Below are 21,158 nucleotides of genomic sequence, written 5' to 3'. Positions count from 1 at the left end.
GGAATTGAAGATTTGCCAGTTGCCAGCTTTTTGACCAGTCTCCGTGCAGTGCCGGAGTCCCCCGATATCCTCCCTCTTGTCCCCACGACTGAGGCCCAGGAACAGTGAGATCTGCAGTAACTGCCAGGAACAGGGGTCATCAGCTGCATCTTTTTCTTCATTTGTAAAGGTACTGTAAAATCAGAGTACTTACCTCTCGCAGTGAAAGTGCTTGAAACTTTCCTAACTCACAGGCCTAATCAGCTTGTGACCCAACATGTGTTTCTTCCTGCTACAAACTATTCCTAAGAATTTTTGCAGAGACTTTCTTTTACCAGAACTGCTTTATCCTATCCAAGACTTTAGCCCATTGACTTTGGCCTAGCCTATTGAATTGACTCTTCTGGTGAAATCAAAATATCTGCACTGCCTAAGAAATAATTGTATTGTTTCTGTGTTCTGATAACCTATGCCTTTTTGCTCCTCCTTCAAAGTATTCTGGATGCCTCAAACTTAGTGTACAGTACTGGAGTATATTTGTGTGTGATTATATTGCCTCCTTCTTTTGAATGTTTAATAACTGACAGTTAAATTAAATAATAGTAATAATAATTAATAATTAGGCACTTATATAGCGCTACGAACCCTCGGGTATCTGAGCGCTGCTTATTATTACCCACGGTGTGTGGTGCTCATTTATCGACCTCGGAAGGATGAAAGGCTGAGTTTGGCCCTGCTAGGATTCGAACCTGCGTTAGCAGGCTCTGCACAGATGTCAAAGCGAGCGTTCTACTCGCTGTGCAGTATTTAACAAATCAACCTTGAGTCTAGGAGTTTATTTGAACACCTGTGATTTTAAACCTCTGTGCCAACATCATTACAGCTCACATTCATTCTTGAGATACGCCTGGCTGCTCAGCTGCGCTACCAAAAACTGTGTATTACAGACATATACCAAAGGTTGGTTTTGCTTACACCTGTAGTCATAGTTCTGTGTAGTGGTCCCAAAGAGTACTGCATACAAACTCTGCCTAACAGATTGAATGCACAATAAACACATATCGTCCTGTACCTAACTCACCTGCTAGTTCTGGCTTGGTTTTCAGTTCCTTAAAAGTCCACTTAGCTGCACTTTAAGCATACACCATGTCCCAGAAGAAAGTTGCATGGTGGAAAATTCCAGTAATAAAGGCATTTAGAGAGGGGGTTAAAGAGACTTCATCCCCCTATTTCCAACCCACCTCCCGGATGGGTCCTGAACCTTGTACTTAATAGACTAATGGGGCCTCCCTTTGAACCTATGCATAAGGCTAGCCTTAAAGCACTTGCCTACAAGACCACCTTCTTGGTGGCGATCACATCAATAAGGAGCGTTGGTGAACTGAAAGCCCTTTCAGTTCAAGACCCATTTGTCACTATTCACAAGGATAAGGTGGTCCTGCGCGCTCCACCACGATTTGCGCCTACATTTATTTCAAAGTTTCATGTGAACCAGTCCATAGAACTACCCAACTTTTTCCAGAACCCCACTAACGTGTCAAAGAATCCTCCACACACTAGATGTAAGAAGGACAGTGATCTATGTTGGGACAGTTTTTCTGAAGTACAACTAAGGGCTTAGTAAAACCATTCAACCGAGGCAGTACAAGACTCCACTCTTAGTATAAGGCTGTACCACCTGAGTTTATGGTAGCTGTTAGGGAGAATTCTCAGAAATTTGCTAATTCCCTGCTACCTTGGAGACCCCCAGCTCTTTTTGCTGGACTTTTTTTAATTTCTAACCTGGAGAGAGCGAGACCTTTTTCCCCACTCATGTATTTTTCTGTGATTTGGGCTCTGTTTCTCTTTTGGTTTTGGAGTCTGACAAACTCCATAGGCAAGTCGCTGTTACGCTGTGGACACGCTGCACGTGAACCTTGTGGACCTGCCAATCTGTATGGACTTTACCTAGCTGGTATGCAAAAAGACTCTTGTTGGACATTGTGAACACTATTACCCATTTTAGAAGTGATTATAGTGCTTAATACCTGCTTAATTCTATTTTCTAGTGATAGCCCCGTCCCCTTACCCAGAATTCTATTTAAGGGGCCGGCGCGTGCTTCAGCGCGCGCACTTCAAGCAAGTCGCTAGGAAGTCGCTGTTACGCTGTTAAGCTGTTCAGCGTACAGCGTGCAGAGCGACGACTGCTAGATCAAACCTACCGAGCTCATACCTTTACGTTGCGAACAGCTTCTCCTGAACGGTCTGTGCCTTGCCGCTAAAGAAAGGAGAAACGTGTTAGCTCTCCTCTCAAAATGATTATAAGTGGCAAGATGATGGGGAAAAAGCAAACCCTTTACCTTAAAAACTGGAATGCCTTTGAATTTCATGATGACACAAGCCTGTCAAGTTACAACCGTCTCCAGCAAAGCCTTCCCCAACAATTGCCATGCAATGGAAAATCAGCGGATGCCCAATTGTGATTTCAGACAAACTTATGGCGTTGGGACATTTGTGAGTTTTGTACTTAGCGCACAAATAATTTAACCACTAACAGCCCTAATCTTAGCAATGGTATGTTTCCCGAATTGCGTGATGACATGAATGTAATGCCTCTAGCGAACAACACAATATCTGACACACATCATGTCTGAAATTACAGATGTGACGGACAAGTCGGCTACTGTGAATTTCGCTAAACAAAATGATGCATCAAAATTGCCTGAAATTGTTAAAGAAGTGATAGATTCTCAGAAACACATGACAGACCTAGAAAACATGAAAAATAATGTACTAGAACACGATAAGGTGGTGGCAGATTTACAAAGCAATGAGATTTCAGTTATAAATATATCAGAATCTGAAAACAAAAGTATCATAATTACCCCTGTAAACAAAACCGTTATGGCGGAGGCTGAAATCAGCCTTTACCAGTCTCCGAGTCTGTTTAACCACTTAAGCAGTGAATCAATGCAGCAATCTAGATCTTTGGCCAGACCGACTCCTCGAAAGTCTGCTGCTCCTTGTAGTTCTTCTGTTAACTCTACACCTCGAGAAGTAACTGGAGAAAATGATGCCTTATTAGACATCACTTTGAAGGCCATGAACACAACAATGACTATGTCCAAACTATTTGACACGCTATAAGCAAAAATAGGGAAACAGGAAAAAAAGATTGATGCTATCAGAAAATGGATGAAAGACTGGGAGACTAAACAGGAGGCTGAAAAGTTTTTTCTGAATACGAATACATCGATAGAGAAACAAACCACAGGTAAAACACCAATGGACATAGATATGACATCAAATCTGACCCCTGCTCTACTGTTAAAATGGATTTCTGAACTCTGTCCTGGAGGGGCAGAGGTTCAGAAGGCCAGCATAGTTTCTTGGAACAGGGTAACCTCTGGACAAGCCAGACCAATCAGAGTAGCGATGGCGGCGGTCAAGACTAGGTCTCAAGAGGGGTGAGGGTGACTGAAAGCCCGCAATGAGCACACAAAGCAAGGGCGCTTACAAATTACTTCAGACAGGTGTTATATTAAAAATATAGACACATTTATTACAAGGCCTTTGTAACATCGACCATAGTAAAGAATCACGGCAAAACTCCAATAAACCAACACATCACAAGCAATACAATATATATATACAAGACCTAGGGGTCTAAAGAGTTAGAAGCACGAAATATGCAGACTACCTAGATAAGGAGTGCAAGTAATCGTTAGACCCAGTTCGACATCAGAGGCCACCTAACTAGAAGGAAGTCGGAGCCCTACGAAGAGTGGAGCCTTGTGCTCAAAAGTACTTGCACACGCGGGTGCCAACGGGCCAAGGAGAGTCTCTTCAGGGAAATCGGGCAGTTCAGAGAGGTGAACAAAATGATGAACAGATCCCCGCTACTCAAGCGTGGCCTCCACTTGTGGGCAGAAGCAGGGCGTGAGTGCGGAAAAGGGTTGCTGTTTACGACAGCGATGGAAAGCCACAGGCTCCTGCGGGAGGGCGACCGGTTAGGGTATTGACTAGTCACCGGTCCCCAATGCAGGCAGACCCAGGCTTCTCCGGTTCAGTTTCGGAACTCGCAGGTTCAGATGCGATCAGCTTGATGTCTCGATGCCGTGTAGATTCCGCAACTGCAGGAGTCAGGGTCGAGGGTGTCCCAAATGCAGCGAACACGCACAGATTGTTACCAAAGCAGGGCAACTTGGCAACCACGTGTATTCCGGTCCCAAAGCACAGTCTCACTTCAGACCTGGGAACGCCAAGTGTACGAATCGTGTGAGAGTGCCAAGGACACGGGATTAGCAGTGAGCCAAACGGGGGTGACAGAGCAAGGTTCCTGTGTAGGCTGGTCAGTCCACTGGATGGCCCAGGGGCGCTTCCGAAGGCTTACGTACAGGATTTGGTGAAGATGCCGAGAATAGTTGTTCCCACTATTCTAAAGGGTCGAAGCGCCTTTGCAGACCTTCTCGTTCGATCAGAGGCCGAGTAGTCTCGCAGGACGACAGCAGTGCAGGGTGCCAAACCTTCAGCAGGTCACCAGCGATTCCTCGACTAAGCTTCTTAGTTGCAGGATACTTGGCTCCTTATCCTTTGTTCATGAGAACTCAGGAGATCGACATGGTAGTGGGGTTTTCAGCCTCCTCTTATCCAGAGTTCCCTTCGCGCCAAAACGGAGAGGGCCCAATGGGAGATCCGCTCACAAATACTCACACCATACGTGGACCTATCATGGACCACGGTGGTCCCAGGCATTTAGGACACTCTAGACTCTGGCACCCAGGATGTGTATTGGGAACAGACATCCAAGCCCACAACCTCGAGGCACACACAAGGCATGGAGAAGCCTGCGAAAGCGTTGTTTCGTGGGAAAGTCTATGACCAAATAAGGACTGCCCCGGGTCGGCTCGACCTGGGGGAAGGTGAAGGGGCAAGATGGTCAGCAGACAGGACAAAGAACCTCGTGGCATGGCCATTTTGGAGGCCAGGCCACCCATTTCGGCCAAACGCGGAAAGCGCGGTTAACATGGCAAAAAGGGGTTCAAAACACAAAAACGATAGCTGCCACCAGTCCCGTCCGTGACACACTTGCACATTTCATGATCAGTCCAGCGAGAGTTTCTAGGGCCTTTGGAATGACTAGAGACCCAAGAGCGCGGTAATGTAAGTTATGGTGCACTCTTGTTTCATGTTGCTTTAAAGCTGCAACATGAGGAAAGGACTAAGGGAAACAAAGTCTCCCGGTACTGACTGTCTTAAGGGCATGTCAGCTTTTTCGCCTTAAGAATGGAGCGAAAGCCCAGAGGAGTGCGGCGGAAGGCTGCGCTTCTCTGGCAAAGTCTAGATCACGGTGTAAAACAGCAAAAAGTTTGGGGGTTGCCACATGGAATAAAAATTACCTACAATTATGAAATCTTTCCTAACACTCGCCCCTCCCAGACTAAGGACAGGGGGAACTAATCCACCCCTGGATGAGTTTCTTGTTCAGGTCGGTTAAACATTCTGGACAACCCATCAGCATTGCTATGTTGGACACTTGGCCTATGCTCAATAGTGAAGTCAAAGCCTTGCAGACTTATGGACCACCTAAGCAACTTTGGATTCTCTCCCTTCATGTTAGTTAGCCACTTTAAGGGCTTATGGTCAGTTTGCACAGTGAAGTGGGTCCCATAAAGGTAGGGCCTCAGCTTCCGTAGGGCCCACACAACAGAGAAACATTCTTTCTCTACTGTGGACCATCTGAGCTCTGTCCTTAAGCTGGCAACTAATTAAACCAATAGGGTGTTCCTTACCCTTATCTACTTGTGATAGTACAGCTCCTATCCCAGTGTCCGAGGCATCTGTCTGCACAATAAAAGGTCTTTGGTATTCAGGGGCCCTGAGAACAGGGGCCTGGCACAAGAAGTCTTTTAAACCATTGAAGGCCTTCTCACACTCGTTGGTCCAAGTTACCTTCTTGGGTTTCTTCGGAGTGGTGAGAGCAGTCAGAGGGGCAGCTATGGTACCATAGTCTGCCATGAAGTTGCAGTAATAACCCGTGAGTCTTACGAAGGCTCTCACTTGGGTCTGTGTAGTGGGGGTAGGCCAGTCTTGTAACAAACCACAGGTAAAACACCAATGGTCCTAGATATGACATCAAATCTGACCCCTGCTCTACCTACTAAGTGTCTCACATTAGAAGACCAAAAAGAAAATGTAGAAGAACGAAGTGATAAATCACCAGTTCAACCAATTGTTATACCTAAAACAGAACCAACGTATAACGTATTTGAAAGACAGACAAATGAGAACCTGGGAAACACTAACCCAAACTCAGAAAACCTAAACTCAAAGACGAAGACGCCAAATAGAACCAAAAATCAGAAAAAAAGACAAATACAAAAATGTCATCCAACGGCTGAAAACTCTTAAATTCGCAGCCAGAGCTGACAGTCGAGCTTCACTTCGACACAATCATTTAACAAAGCTAAGATAAGAAGCTTCGACAAAAAAAGTCAGTAACAAGGATTATGCACCACTAGATGACCTAATTTCCTAGCTTGAGAAACCAGACAAAACAAAAACATCTCTAGTGAGTACTGAACAGACAACAGAAGAAGCAATACTGAAAATTGACACAAGTCAATCCTCTGAAAATCTAAATCAATCTAAACGAAACATAAAGAAAACATAAAAAAATGGATTACAAAACCCTTTACTCTGTTATTTTAAAAGATATAAGAGCGGAGATAAAAAGATCTATTGATGACTTCATGAAATTTAAAGAGGGATTTTCCAATTCGAAAGAGCCCATATCAATTGCGACTGAAATCTCTAGTTCCAGACATGAAAAAACCTAGCTACCAGTAGAAAAAACTGGAGTGTAGTACAAAAACATCACAAATGCATGAAGCGCCAAAAATTGCCTTTAAGACATCAGAAACAAATCTTAGTGAGCCGATACTGTATAGCAAAGCACTAGCTGCAATAGACAACAGTACGGAAAAACATTTTCACACTATAATCCACATAGCAATGGATGAATATTTTCAATCAAACCATCAGAGATTGAACAAAGAAGTGGAACCAAATGACAATAAAAAAAACAAACACAAGGAGGGAGAGCGGAAATGGTCACAGACTTGGTCGAAACAAGTAAAGAGAAAAGACTTGTAGAACCAAAAGCCTTAAGAGACTCTTAACACAAGTTAAACCCAAATATGCACCATAGATTTATACTTAAATGTCGAGCAGAACTATTTCCACAATATGACATGTGTCGAATGAGCATTATGGCTATATTCAGTGAGCTACCGACCTTGAGTGATATCACGTCTGGCGATATCGCCCAAGTAGAATTCCTAAACGATGATAACTTGGCGGTGGTCTGATTTTGGATCACCTCTAATGTAGTTTGAAATGTGGTTTGCCAATCTCGACTAGAACTGTTTGCATTGGGATTTTTACTTGCATTTGAACCGGTTAATTATGATGAGGAAATTGGGTGGGAAGTAAACATGACGAAAAAAACACAGCTAAAGTGTTGAATGTTTACAAATTGGACAAGCGGAATCAACCACAAAACACAATGAACGAAATGTACCAAACGTCTAGACTTGCCCCTCAATCACAAAGAAACTCGTCATAACTACCGAGAAGGGGGATGCAAGACACCATTCTATTGTTAGCTGGAATGCATGTGGTTATGTACATTTACTTAATGATTGTTCAAGCCTTTTGCCGCACACTATAGTGATGCTACAGGAAACTTGGTTGCTCACAGCACCATTGTGGAACGGCTATGAGGTACTTTCATCACCTGCAATCAAGACAAATGGTAGACCGGCTTCTGGAATGCTAGTGGCGGTAAAAAATGGAAGAGGTCTTACATTAGAACCTTGGAGTACACCCAACCCCTTCCTAGAACTGGTGAAGATCATTTATAAACACGGTATAATAGGAATACTCAATATATATAGAAATCTGGTGGGAATCATAGACTCAAAATTCTTCAAAGACATAGAAGATTTACTCAATATTGTCTTAATGACGAAAGAAGTAACAAACACTGATTGCTGGTGATCTAAATCTTCATTGCCTATCCACCTTGGCTCATAAGAAAAATGCAGTGTCTCAGATGGGATAGTTTGATGAAAACTCACAACTTTATGTTAAATGGGTCACAAAAAAATGATATACCACCTGAAAACACGTGGGCAAGAGGCACGTGCAAGTCAATAATTGACTATATGTACGTTGATACTAGCACCTTTTGCCAGATAACTAATTTTGAAGTGTTGCATCAAAAACATAGTGACCACAAAATGCTCTCTGCTACCTGGAAGAACACACAATTGGATGAAATGATTAGAGACAAAGGTTATACATCAGTGATAACGACTAACAACTCAAGAACTCGTTTTAGGTGGAACCCATCTAACTTAGAAAAATTAAATCATGACATCACATCAGTAGCAAAGAAAAATGACGTTGCAAAGGAATCTTATACCTCGTGTCTACAAATATACAAAGTAACACAAAGCAGTGGCAACCGAATTTCCAACGCTCCCAAATTCAAGTTTGATGAAAAAATTCAACAGCACAAAAACAAGCTGAGGAAGGAAAAAAAATGCCAAAGACCTTACCAATAGAAATGAGAGGTAGAGCCATCAAAATTTAAAAAAAACAAGTTTAAGAACTGGTTAAGAACACACAAAGCATGGCTCTACCAAAACCAAGGAGAAGAGATGTTAACTGCTTTGGAATCCAAAAACATCTCTGAAATTTGGACACTGCTAAATAGGGCAAGTCAATCTACCCAACTGTCAGTACAAATAAATGGTGTACTGGAATTGGATTGGGCACTACCAAGATCTCTATGCTAGAACAGGAATGACAAACCCAGAAAGCTCAGCAACTATATACGGGCTCAGCAACTATATGCTCAAAGAACACCCTGAGCAGTGGACAAAAATCCTTTTTAACATCTTCTCCTCGGTCATAACCACAAGGAAAATCCCAGGAGCCTGGCGGAAGTCTGTAATAGTACCCATTTTTAAAAAGGGCAATCGGTCGTGTCCTTCCAACTACAGACCGATTGCCCTTTTAGATGTACCAGGGAAAATCTTTGCCAGGTTTATTTTGAGGGATTTTAATAAATGGGCGATAAACAACAAAACAGACCCATGCCAGACAGGTTTTAGAGCAGGTCTTGGTACCTCATTTAACTTACTAACATTAACTTCAATAATCCAACACCACAAATAAACAAGACAATCACTTTATATGACATTTATAGATTTCCGTGCTGCTTAGGATTCAGTCTCACGAGAATTGCTGCTTCAAAAACTAATACGAGAGAACTGTCTGCTGTATATAATTACCTTAATAAAAACATTATACTCGGACACAAGTATACAAATAAGGCTAAACCAAGAGGGTCTTTTGACCTCCGCTATCCAAACGTAGAGAGGACTTCGGCAGGGATGTATTCTTTACGCAGAACTTTCACTACCATAGTTGCAGACGCACCAAAAATAGCTAACAAGAACATCCCGGCCTTGTTATACGCTGATGATCTGATATTGTTGTCAAAAACACCTGTCGGATTACAAAAGCTGTTGGATGCACTATCTGCCTATGTAACAGAAAACCTATTAGTGGTCAATTTAGAAAAAACCAAAGTCGTGGTATACAAACCTCCATCGCAAAAAAACAGAAATTATACATGGACAGTACAGAAACAAAAACTGGAAAATGTTCAACAATACACGTATCGGGGATGATAATTACAGGAGCTACCCACGAAGCACAAATATCCAAATGGCTCAACAAACTTGATATGCTGAACTCGCAGGCCAAAATAATCCTACCAAAATATGGGAGGTTTTCTATTTTACCAGTTCTGACTTACTTCAGAAAAAAAGGTAACACCCATATTATTGTATGGGGCTGTAACTCTACCAATCCTGCATGAAACTTGATGGTCTAGATTTGAATCAGAATTCTGGAGAAGTGTCCTAAATTTACCAAACTGTACACCAATAGCACTAATCGGAAACAAAATGGGTTTGATATCTATGTACACGCGTTACTTGTGGTATTTAATTTCCCTAAGCAGGAAGTGTATTTTAGCAATTAAATCAAACATGCCTATAGGGGATTTAGCACAGCACATATTGTGTTCAAACACCTTTGCACTAAGTTGGTGCAAGGAGGTCATAAACGCAATGGCTTATGCCGATGTCACACTGAAGTTATTAATTGAAAACCCAAATGCCGTTAAAACCAAATTATTTCAGTGGGACTGGAGTAGAAATATGTGCTTACGATCCATCGAAGTCTTTGTAACAGTGTCCATACATAAGAAATATACATTGGCTGAACCATATTTAATAAAAAGCCCATCTCTGCAACACAGAAAAGAGTTTGAGACTAAGATTTAATTTGTGGCCAACACAAGAGGTTCTATCGAAAAGAGAAAAGATCTTACCTACAGAAAAAGGTTGCAGGTTCTGCAAAATTTAAAACCAGCGGTAAAAGATCATATAAATCTGACACACGATACCTTGTGGCAAATGATCGTTGGTGGATTATCTATTCGGCTAAGAAAGGGAGCTTTACATTTTAAAAAAACCTTAGAAGAGCCGAGAACAAAAGATAAAGACAAGATACTAGGAAGGACATGCAAACTCAAAATGTAAAGGTAGTCTATTATCCCACAGAATGAGTACGCATTGCCTTGTTATGCCTCTGTTGATCTTAACTTAATCTCTTTTTAAACTCTTTTACTTTGAATTATAATTCAATTGCTTACTTCTATTATGTTTCGCTCTCTTGGTTATAAATGTGAATGAAATAATGAATTCAGATGAAATTTGAACATCATTTAAGGCTTGAAAATGAAAGGAATTGAATTTTTATGTGAAGTTTCTATGTAAAGTACATTTTATGCTAGTATGATCAAATTTGTTATAATTGTTCTTGCTATTGTGAACTCGCTCCCATTTATTGCCTTGATTTATTTTAATTGTTATAAATCATGTTGTTTTTTTTTCTTTGCTTTTGTTGATAAATAATTGTAAAGTTGATTAACTTCAACTAAAAACAATTCATTAAAAAAAGGCATCATCTTTACATTGTGACACAGCACCTTCAGTGCAGTGGCACATGGAAGTCTCTTAGATTTCCCACAGGTTTAAATACCTTCTCTTGGTGAAACTACTGTTTCCAAGAGCAGTGAAGTGAAATTGTCTTTAGTTACATTTTGTAACTTTCTAGACTCCGCACACACCATCTTACAATAGGGTGCTGGAGGGGTTACTTAGTATCCCCTTTGTCTAGTTTCTCATGTAACATTTTTGTTATCCTTTCTACAATTAATGGCTGGTGGCAGTGTTTTACTTTTGACTCCCATTGTGGGTTTTTTATCGCGGGCTGCGTTCGCAGCTGCAGTAAGGCACTCATGGGTGCCCATTTTGTCAAAATGGCCCGGTTCTTCTTTTTTCGTCATTTCTTGGTGGAAAGGTCCTTCTTGAGATTTACTCTGCCCGCCACACCAGGTATGGTCCCTTTGTTCATTTCGTCTTTGGCTGGATTCATGACTGAAGCCCGCCTCTAGCTCCAGTATGTCTGGCAGGGGCAGGAAGCGAGGTTGGTGCCGAAACTCCCTTTGCTTAATCTCCTTGGTTACAGGAATGCACCCAAAGGTGATTGCCCAGCTGGCTGTCCTTGGAGGACAGCCACCCTGCTGTGTGATTGACAGCTAGGCTGGAATGAGTGGGAGAAAACTGCATAAAAGGCAAGGATTTTTGGCTTGGAAGGCAGAGTTGACCACTAGATGAAGGAATCCGAAGAAGAACTTGGAAGTGATGCCTGCTGCAACTCCTGGACCATTGGTTTGCCCGGTAAAGCCCTGCTGCTGTGCTGAATCTCCGAATTTGTTTCGACTAGAGAAGCCTTGCAAGGACGACTTCTCCCTTTGGGTTGTTAGGACCCTGGACATCCTCTTAGAGCTGGCTGTACTTCCTCTCTCTGGCACTTCGGTTCCAGCAGCAGAACACCAGATTGAGTGCATAGCTTTTAAGTTCAGACCCGAGCTTCAGGAAGATCCTCCGAAATCCCTTGAATCAGGACTGACCAAGCCTGAGCCACCTCAAGAGTGCTGGACCCCAGATGTGAGGAAAGTGTAGAGTGGTATCCGAGAGTCCACGGTGGTGCTATTTGCTGAGACGCGAGGAGCTGCAACCACGAAGTACCGCTGAATTGTAGTTTGACCTTTGCTGACGCCGACCTTCCCATTGTGTTGCAGGAGTCCCCAGAAGTACTCCCTCTTGTCCGCACGGCTGAGGACCAGGAACAGGATCCTCAGAACCACAAAGAACAGAAGCAAGCTGGAACCATTGCTTCTAACCAAAGGTCTGGTAACCCTAAGAGGACTTGCCTCTTGTTGTGTAGCCTTACTTGCTCTCAGTTGAGAATTGTCTTGGTTTCCATTGTAGTTGCTTGCAGCTTTACCCCTCACAAGCCTCACAGCGTGTGGCCCTTCAAGTGAATATTAGTTCTACAAACCTTTCTAAAAACATAGTGCAAGACCTTCACTTAACTGCAAAGAAGATCTTCTGCTCCCCTAGACACTGTTCAACTAACATTGACTGTCCTGGCTCCCTGAGAGACACTTAAACCTCTGACTTTGTGCTTTTGCTTTTCCCCAGGAAAGGGTTTATTTACTTTGCTGTTTATGAATTATTTGTTAACCTTTGTTTTATTCCCCTTTTCTAATCCTTTGCATTTAAACTGTGTTGCTCTAAATGTACCAGTGATAAATCAATGTTCACGGTGTCCTAGCTATTTAAGTCACCTGAGGGTGTAGGAAGTGTATGTGCCATCCCCAATGGGTATCATCTGATTTAGAGAAACAGTGTGTTTTGCGCTGTATAAAAAGTATTACAAGTTTGCTCCCTTCTGAAAAAGGCTTATATAACGGACTGTGAAATAAATTAATAATTGTTTAATCAAGAACCCTTGAGTGTAAGTGTTTATTTGAATAACTGTCACACTGAAACCCTGTGTTACAACCTTACTGCTCACGTTGACCCCGGCTGCTCAGCCACATTACCAACTTGTGTAGTACAGACTTATACCAATGGTTGGGTTCCTATTGCCAGAAGGTCAATGTTTCTGTAGTCTTCCAAAGGATACTGCATACAACCTTGCCTAAATCTCTTCTTGTGTCTGTCTAAACAGTACAGGGAAGGCAAAACCCAGGACACTTTACTGAATGACTCTGTTATTCTATGTAGGCAACAACCCAATGGAGACTTATTCTGGACAGTCTAGCAGCAAGTCAGGGGAAGCAAGACCCAGTTGGGGAACACTCATACAATTATCCTTACAGGCGTAATCTGGTGAAACCAACACATACCAACACAAACCAACACATTACTTTTGGGAAGAGGCACAACCTAATCACAGTTGAGTAATATACCTTCACATCTACTTTCTATTAGAATGTTGAAACAGTTTCTAAGGAAAGAAAGATGTTCACCATGCTTTTAAGAATAGTGCATCACACATCCAAGGTAAGTAAGAACGTTTGTAACTGTTCACTCTTAGAGTTACAGTTACCAACCAACTCTTTAACAAGTAACTTTTAAACACTGATTTTCTTTTCTAGGCAAAAGCCCCAACTCCTAAAAAGTCCTTACTATTCTTGGGAACGGTAGTTCACCCAAGAAAATGTAGTTCAACATTAGGAGAAGTCCAAGGGACTTCTCAGTGTCTCTGCATAAAAAGTACTGTCACAATGAATGCAAAAGCGGATGCCTATGGCGTTTACCAGACTCCATAAAACAGTAAGCAACATAGAAAATCCTAGTCAGGAAAACACACGTGGGAGTGAGAAAAGGGTCACACTCACTCAGGAGAAAAATATAAAAGCAAAAGATCTGGGCGGGTGGGGGGTTCTCAATGGTTAAAGGGATTTGGCACAGAAATGAAAATGCTCATTAACACTGGGATAGCTTACTAAAGTTTTACTGCCAGTAGGACTTTAGGAAAACTCCCCTAACAGCCAATTGAAGTAAAGCGGAAGGCTTTGCTTAACTCCAAAAAGTGAGGACCAGGATTAAAAACAGTCGAAAAGAAAGGTTGGCTCCTAGAAGTTTATGGGAGAAAAGCAGCAAAAAGAAAATGTTTCCCAACAATGACGCTCATGATCCTTTGCATGTCTTGCATGTTGCGATCTGCTGTGTTTTCAGGTTTGTCTACCCAACGAGGTCAGACTACTTCCTGCACTAATCACAAAAATTCTGCCTTCCAGCTCAAAGTATACATACCCAGTAAACCACCCACACATGGTAATTGAATAGAGCTATGAACACCACACCTCTACAACCAACATGCATAACAAACCTAAGCAAAGTTACATACCCAACCTACAGCCAATTTAGCTAAGCACCACAGGCCCCCAAGGATTACTTTTGGACACAAAAGCCTCTAATTTTGATGCAGAACACCTAGACAGATCTCAGAGTAATTCTGGTTTGCATGCATCAACCCAATACCAAAGCTATCTTGCTAAAATACCCCAACTGAGAATGGTGAAATCTGATATTACCAGGGTATCTATGGCCAGATCAAATAACTTCTGGGCTGTATGTTATCTTAGTTCTGAGGCCATAATGAAATTTATTTGGTTCTGCCGGGAGGAAATAAAGTGAAGGCTTGGTATTGTTCACTTTGGGCTCCAATGAGGATGCTGTTGCATTTCTAGAACCCCCAAGATCTTCTGATGCAAATTGCTTTGACTTGAGTGGACCTAGTATGAAACTGAAAGAGGGCTCGGATTTGGACTTGGTTGAACTTCTCAAAGCGAAATGAGCTTTAATAATTCATCAATCAAAGCATCTCTCACTCAATTATACAGAACTCAAAATCACCTCTTGGAATTCTTGTGGCTTTGTGAATTTAATGAATTGGCATCATCTTACTAGTGATGAATTACCAATGATAATCCTTGTACAAGAATCTATGAAAACTGAACCCTTATTAATGGCAGGTTATTCTGTCTTTAGCTCGCCAGCTAAGAGACATCCACAGGGCTGCCCCTTTGGGGGGTTAGTGATTGCAATTAACACCTCACTTAAAGTTCAGTCTAAATCAGTTTGGGATTCTGTAAGCTCACTAGGTATTCATCTTGATATACCTTCAATTAGATACTCCTCATTAATTGTTGTTTCTTTGTATTGGAATCCTGCTAATGTAACAATAGATGAGATGCTTGATGATTTGGATTCATGTTTGGAATTGATTGCTGGCAGGTATCAGACATGTGAGATCATTGTAGGGGGGATTTTAACTGTGATTGTAGAAACGCGAATGAAATGGGCTTTTCTAATTTATCAACCTTATCGTGTAAGAGAGGAGCTAAGTTCAGAGAACTTTTAACTGACTGGGATTTTGATCTTCTAGTGACTAATGATAAGAAATCCAAAATAACATGGGAAAGAGGAGAGAAGAACTCAATGATGGATTTGATCTATGCCACTCATAATCTTACTGCTCACGTGGCTCCATTAGAAATAGATCAGATATTGATCGGTGATCATGCGCAACTTACTACATCCTTGAAACTGAAATGCCAACAGCTCAGAGCAAATAGTACACTAGCACTGGTGGAAATCAATTGCCCTCAACATTCCATTAGGTGGAATAATGGGGTATGCAATCAGATAGTTAAACAGACATCGATAGAAACAGGGTGGCATGACACTGCAAACTTTAAAAAACTGTCTTGCACTGAGTATTCTGAAATAGTTAGAACTGTATTGAATAGATTTCATAAAAATCAAAGTACTGTGAAACACACTCACATCTATGATCAGAAATGTAAACTACTAAGAAGGGAAAAAAATAAATCCCTAAGACAATTGAAACAAAGCAATTTAGGTAGCAAGAGACTTATGGAAAGGCGGCGTCAAATTTTGTCCCTTTATAAACACAATCTAAGATTTGCGTGTATTCAAAGACATAATGAGGAGAACTGTGCATTAATACGTGCCATTGTGTCACACGATACCCGCGTCATCTGGCGTACCTTAAAAGCTAACTCTAAAACTGTCTCGCTACCCATGCCAAACTGTATCTCTAATCTGACTTGGGTAAATTATATAACGGCCAAATATCAACTACCTAACAAATTTCGGTTTGCTCTGAGTTGATCAGAGGACCCTAACAATATACCACGGCCTAAGTGGAGCCTTAGCAACATCATTTGGGCAATATCACGTCTGTCGTACTCTAAGGCCGCAGGTCCCGATGGACTTCCCCCCTGTCTTTATAAGGTGGACCCTATTTTGTGGGCAGAAATCATTAACATCAAATTCGAAACCATCTTTAAATCCGGGGAAATTCCACCATCATGGCTAACTGCAAATATAGTCCTGATATTTAAAAGGGGTGATCCTTCTCTCCCTGAAAACTATCGCCCGATTTCTCTAATTGATACTGAGGCAAAAATCTTTGCGATCTTACTCTTACACGATCTGGAGAAATTCATTGAAACAAAGGGCTTATATTCTAAATATCAAACTGGATTCAGGAAGTGCATGAGCACAACTTTAAATGCAGTTATCCTTGCTCATGTCATCGCAGGAGCAAAGAATAAGAACTCTAACCCGGTGTACATTGCAATGATAGATATGAGTGCAGCATTCGACAATGTAGTCCGCAACTTGCTGTGGATGAAAATGTTGAAGATGGGAACTCAGTGTTCTGATGTATTGGATTATGAAATTACATACAAATACATTGTATAGAATAAAAGTTTCAATGGATGGGGTACCACAGAGCCTATAGGAACAGCATTGGGTCTAAAACAGGGATGCAATCTTGCAGCAACCCTGTTTAACCTTTACATGTCGGACCTCGACAGAAATTGGGAAAACAAGAACTTGTTCTCTGTGAAGGTCGGGAGTATCTCCCTGAAATGGATAGCCTTCGCAGATTACCTTATTCTGTTTGACCCTACTCCGGCAGTGTTACAAACTAAATTAACACTCTTTGTGGAATTTGCAAAGGAACATAATCTGACCCCAAATCTGGCAAAAACTGCCATAATGAAATTTGGAGCGAAACAGAAAAAAGGCAATTTCAGATGGCATATCATGGACACACAGATAACATGTATTAATACTGCTATTTATTTAGGGTATCATCTCTCGGCCCAGAGTTCTATGAATTCATGGACGGATATTATCAAGTGCAAGACCAGGCCACTTCTTTCGCAAATGAAAAAGATTTACTCACGGTTTTGCAAATTTTTGTTAATACCGTTAATTGAATTTATGTCACTGAAGACCGAGAGTGTTATCCTTTATGCACTTGATGTTTGTCTGTACGATATGACTACTATGCTGGATTGCTTACAAGGTTCACTCTTGAAAGCTGCAATGTTCCTACCAATGTCCATACCAAACGCCATCATCCGACATGAACTGGGGATGGTCGCACTATCGACCCGATGGAAATGGAGACAGCTTTCCAACTATGTGAAAATGCACTATCCACCCACAAATTCGTTGTATGTGGACATGAATAAGATGCTATCTCACATACTCCCGTCTCATTTCATAATCACAATCTGAAAATGCAACAACTTTTGAGTGAAGTGAACATTACAGTGCATGACATTTACCATCGCCCTTGTTATGCAAAAAAAAAACTTTGATTTAGATTGGTGTTTAACCATCGATCGGATCAGGACGTATAAACTATATAAGGAATATGGCGCATTTGTCAAACAGCTCATCCTGCGATATGATCACATTAATCTATTCCCCTGTGAAATGACCAGGAAAGCATATATTTGATTAAGATTTAATCTTTACCATACAAGAGAAAGGACTAAGAACTGGAAAGTAAATGACATAAAATACTCAGTGGGATGTCGCTTTGATGACTGTAACAAACCTTATGAAACATTGAAGCACCTCATTCTCTACTGCCCTCATTTTAAAAGAATTAGGACTGATAGACTGATGAAATTTGTTCATATTGATTTTGAGGACTGCCTAGACTTTTTATGGTCTCGAATGTTGCAAGGAGTTCACAACTGCTTAATCTATGAATTGGTAAGCTTTTGTAGGCACATTGAAAAAGAACTTGCATTGTTTTGAAAATTGAATATTTATGTGGTAAATTGATTAGTGAATATCTGTTTTAATATGTTATTGCGGAATTGCACTGAAAGTGGCCTATTCATGAAATATGTAAATGATGATTCGTATGTGAACATTCTACAAACCCTATCATGAACTTTGTTTTAAATCATACATTTTTCGTATGTTGAGGTAATGACATTTTTGTCCTTGGATTTTATACTTTTGCAAAGGTTCTACATGAATTTATTCTTGTAAATGAACCAAAAGCAAATAAAAAAAAAGCTATCTTGCTTTTCTCTGCTCTTCTCACCAACCTAACCCCCCCACCCCCGGGCCCCCCTCTTTCAGATCCACCGAGCGTCTGGCGACCATGCAGATGACAGCAGAGCATGGTATAAATCACAGTAGGATTCCTTTGTTCCTGAATATGTTTACTGTTCAACTCTTTGCAGTTGATACCTTTCAAAAGAAATTATGGCTAGTCCTTATTTGTGAAAGAACATATTTGTGTAGTGCCACACTGCAAATTAAATGCCTCATTGTGTAAACAGAAGGTTCATTAAAAAAAGGTAAATGTGACACGTGAAAGGTCCAGTAACTACATGTGGAATAAGAGTTTGCAGATCAACTGTTTTGTTTTGCTGATCATTTATGGCCCATTTAGCAAACATTCATATTGTGAATTTGGAAGAGCTTCATCAACAGAATGTCATTGCAATTTAACTTTTCTTTCTTTTTACACCAATGCAGAAATCTCAATCAGCAGAGCCATTCAGGCGAGTAAGGGACGAAGAGATTGAGGTCGACTCTCGGGTTGCCAACAACTCTTTTGATGCTAAGGTAACTAGATCTGGTCGTTTTCTGTGGGGGTGGGAGATCTCTTAATGTATAACTTCCTAACTTGGCTTTGTTTTTCAACCTTTCTCCATGAAGAAATTAATTGTTAATGCCAAACAGTGTGCGTGAGTGCTGTGATTTCTTTGCCATCCTAGATGATCCCTGATTAGTCAGTTGCTTGCTATTGTGAGGGCAGTGTCATTTGATGATTCAGGTGGATTAAAAGTGGGTGAAACATTTAGTTCCAATGTAGCAAAGTCACAGTGTGTGGCATAGCACTTCAACTAAAGGAGTTGCTTGTATATGAAAGATGTTAGGCAAACCATATTGCTATATGTTTGAATAAGATTAGTGATGGGTTTAGTGTTAACATTTAATCATGAATAAAAGCAAGACCTAACCAAACATAGGCATGATCTTTGTTTCTAAAAGTTATATTGCTTACTGGAATTTTACAAGCTATGAGATAAGACAATGTAAACCAAGCCAAGCATACACCAAAAAAAGTTTAATATAGGTGGGCATAGGAAATAACTACAAAATATTTACAGGTCAGTACATTAAAGCAATTCAGTATGTTGTGTAATTAAATATGAATAACGCACCATCACCACCAAAGTGGTCTTAGGTTGCCTGGCCTTGTCCGAGAAGTGGCACTAGACAACTTAGTGGATGTGGGGCAACACATGAGTGGATGAGGTGGGTTAACTGGTTTTACCTGGGGTGCATGTTTAACTGTGGTTAGTTATTGGTAGGTATGACAAAGTTTAATGAAGGTGCAGCCATTTTTGCAATCAAGACAGAACGATGATAGCAGAATCTAGACCAGATGACGCATGGTGCTAGCTATGGTTGGTGTGGCTGCATGTATGGTAAAATTACAGTGTAGGCATCTCACCAGAACATTAAATGTAATTGTGTCATTCCAAATGTACTTACATTGAGGCTCATATGCCTCCTCAAGCATTCAAATTCCCAAACAGTGTTTTCCTATTGGAAGCAGCTAGCTCACTGTTATTACGTTGAGGTAAATTCGAAAGCTGCAAATGGGGCTTTATGGACCAGAGGAGCCCAACGGCAACCTACTGCAGGGTAACCGGGATCTATGAGAAGTCTAGGCAAAGTTTCACTCACACCACTCCAGCAAGGGGAGATTGCAGCATTGAGTAGTGGCATCACTGTCAGTGAAGGTTGTGGTTCTGGATGGGTTAGCGCTCCGCATGAGACTTACAGCCTCTGAAGAATAAAACAAGCACCTAGAGGTTTGTAAAGGGACCCCCAACAAGAACTAATTAAATCTGCTTTTAACAGCTCAGGTTTAGAGCCTGCAGCGGTACCCTAAGAGCCAACAGGAGAATTGGTCACAGTTGTTGCAGGCTGTGTAGCGATCAGCACTCTAGCATTGGTGTCAGAGGAGCAGGACCACCACTTCTAAAAGTGTCAATTGGTGTGTGGAAAGTATTGAAGACAAAAAGCAGACACATCCTCACCATAGAGTCCTTGGAACCGCAGTAGAGAATTTCTCAGTTGTCATCCAGATGGATCAAGTCAGCAATACAGGACCCTTTCGCTGGGAACTTGCAAGTAAAGAGCTCCGCTAAGGTCATAGGGGCCCATGTAAGATTTGCATTCCAAGACACGTCAGTGGCTTATGATTGTTTCAGCAGTTGTAAACCTACCCAGGGGTCAGAGGTCCGAGTACAAAGAAAGTGAAGCAGAACACGCCACTGGTGGTCTCCACATGAGGCGATTGATACCAGGCTCCTGTTACACAGGTGAAGTGTTGAACTAAGGGTCCAGAGCGAGTTAAGTCATGCTGGCATGGCAGAAGGAAGTGATGCTCTGTTATAGAAGTCTAGCAGAACAGAGGTGCTCTAACAGTTGCAGATTCACAAATGCCATGTGAAAAATTGATTCAGGGGTCCCCGCTGGATCAAGGCAATAGAACACTGTACATTGTTGCTTCTGGTCTGTCAGTGCTTCAGTTTTGTTTTTAAGTGCTGAAAACATCCTTTAGAAAAGCTTGTCATCCTTGGGTCATTTCACTGGCTGTATCAGGATCGAATCCCAGCAGTTGATCATCTTGTTACAGTGTCACGTTAACTGCATCAAAAAAGAATGCCCCGTGAATTGGCCTAGTACGGTGGCACCTACTTATGATTCTGTCCTAGGCTGTGGCTTGAGCTTATATAGTCCCTGCAGCATCTCTTCATCAGTCTCGAG

The 21,158-nt window shown here is 41.5% G+C and overlaps 1 protein-coding gene across 6 annotated transcripts in view; it reads left to right on the top strand.

Annotated features, from left to right (window-relative positions):
* Positions 1-21,158, top strand: part of NOLC1 (nucleolar and coiled-body phosphoprotein 1) — an 869,511-nt gene that overhangs the window by 782,311 nt on the left and 66,042 nt on the right. For all 6 annotated transcript variants that reach the window (XM_069610644.1, XM_069610643.1, XM_069610646.1 and 3 more), the window contains one exon: positions 18,849-18,938. In XM_069610644.1, the coding sequence (XP_069466745.1) occupies positions 18,849-18,938 (90 nt within the window). The remainder of the gene's footprint in view (positions 1-18,848; positions 18,939-21,158) is intronic.

Source organism: Ambystoma mexicanum, chromosome 8 (genome assembly GCF_040938575.1).
Source record: "Ambystoma mexicanum isolate Mex_15411 chromosome 8, UKY_AmexF1_1, whole genome shotgun sequence".
NCBI classification, from domain to species: Eukaryota; Metazoa; Chordata; class Amphibia; order Caudata; family Ambystomatidae; genus Ambystoma; species Ambystoma mexicanum.
This window is presented reverse-complemented; position numbering and strand designations above follow the sequence as displayed.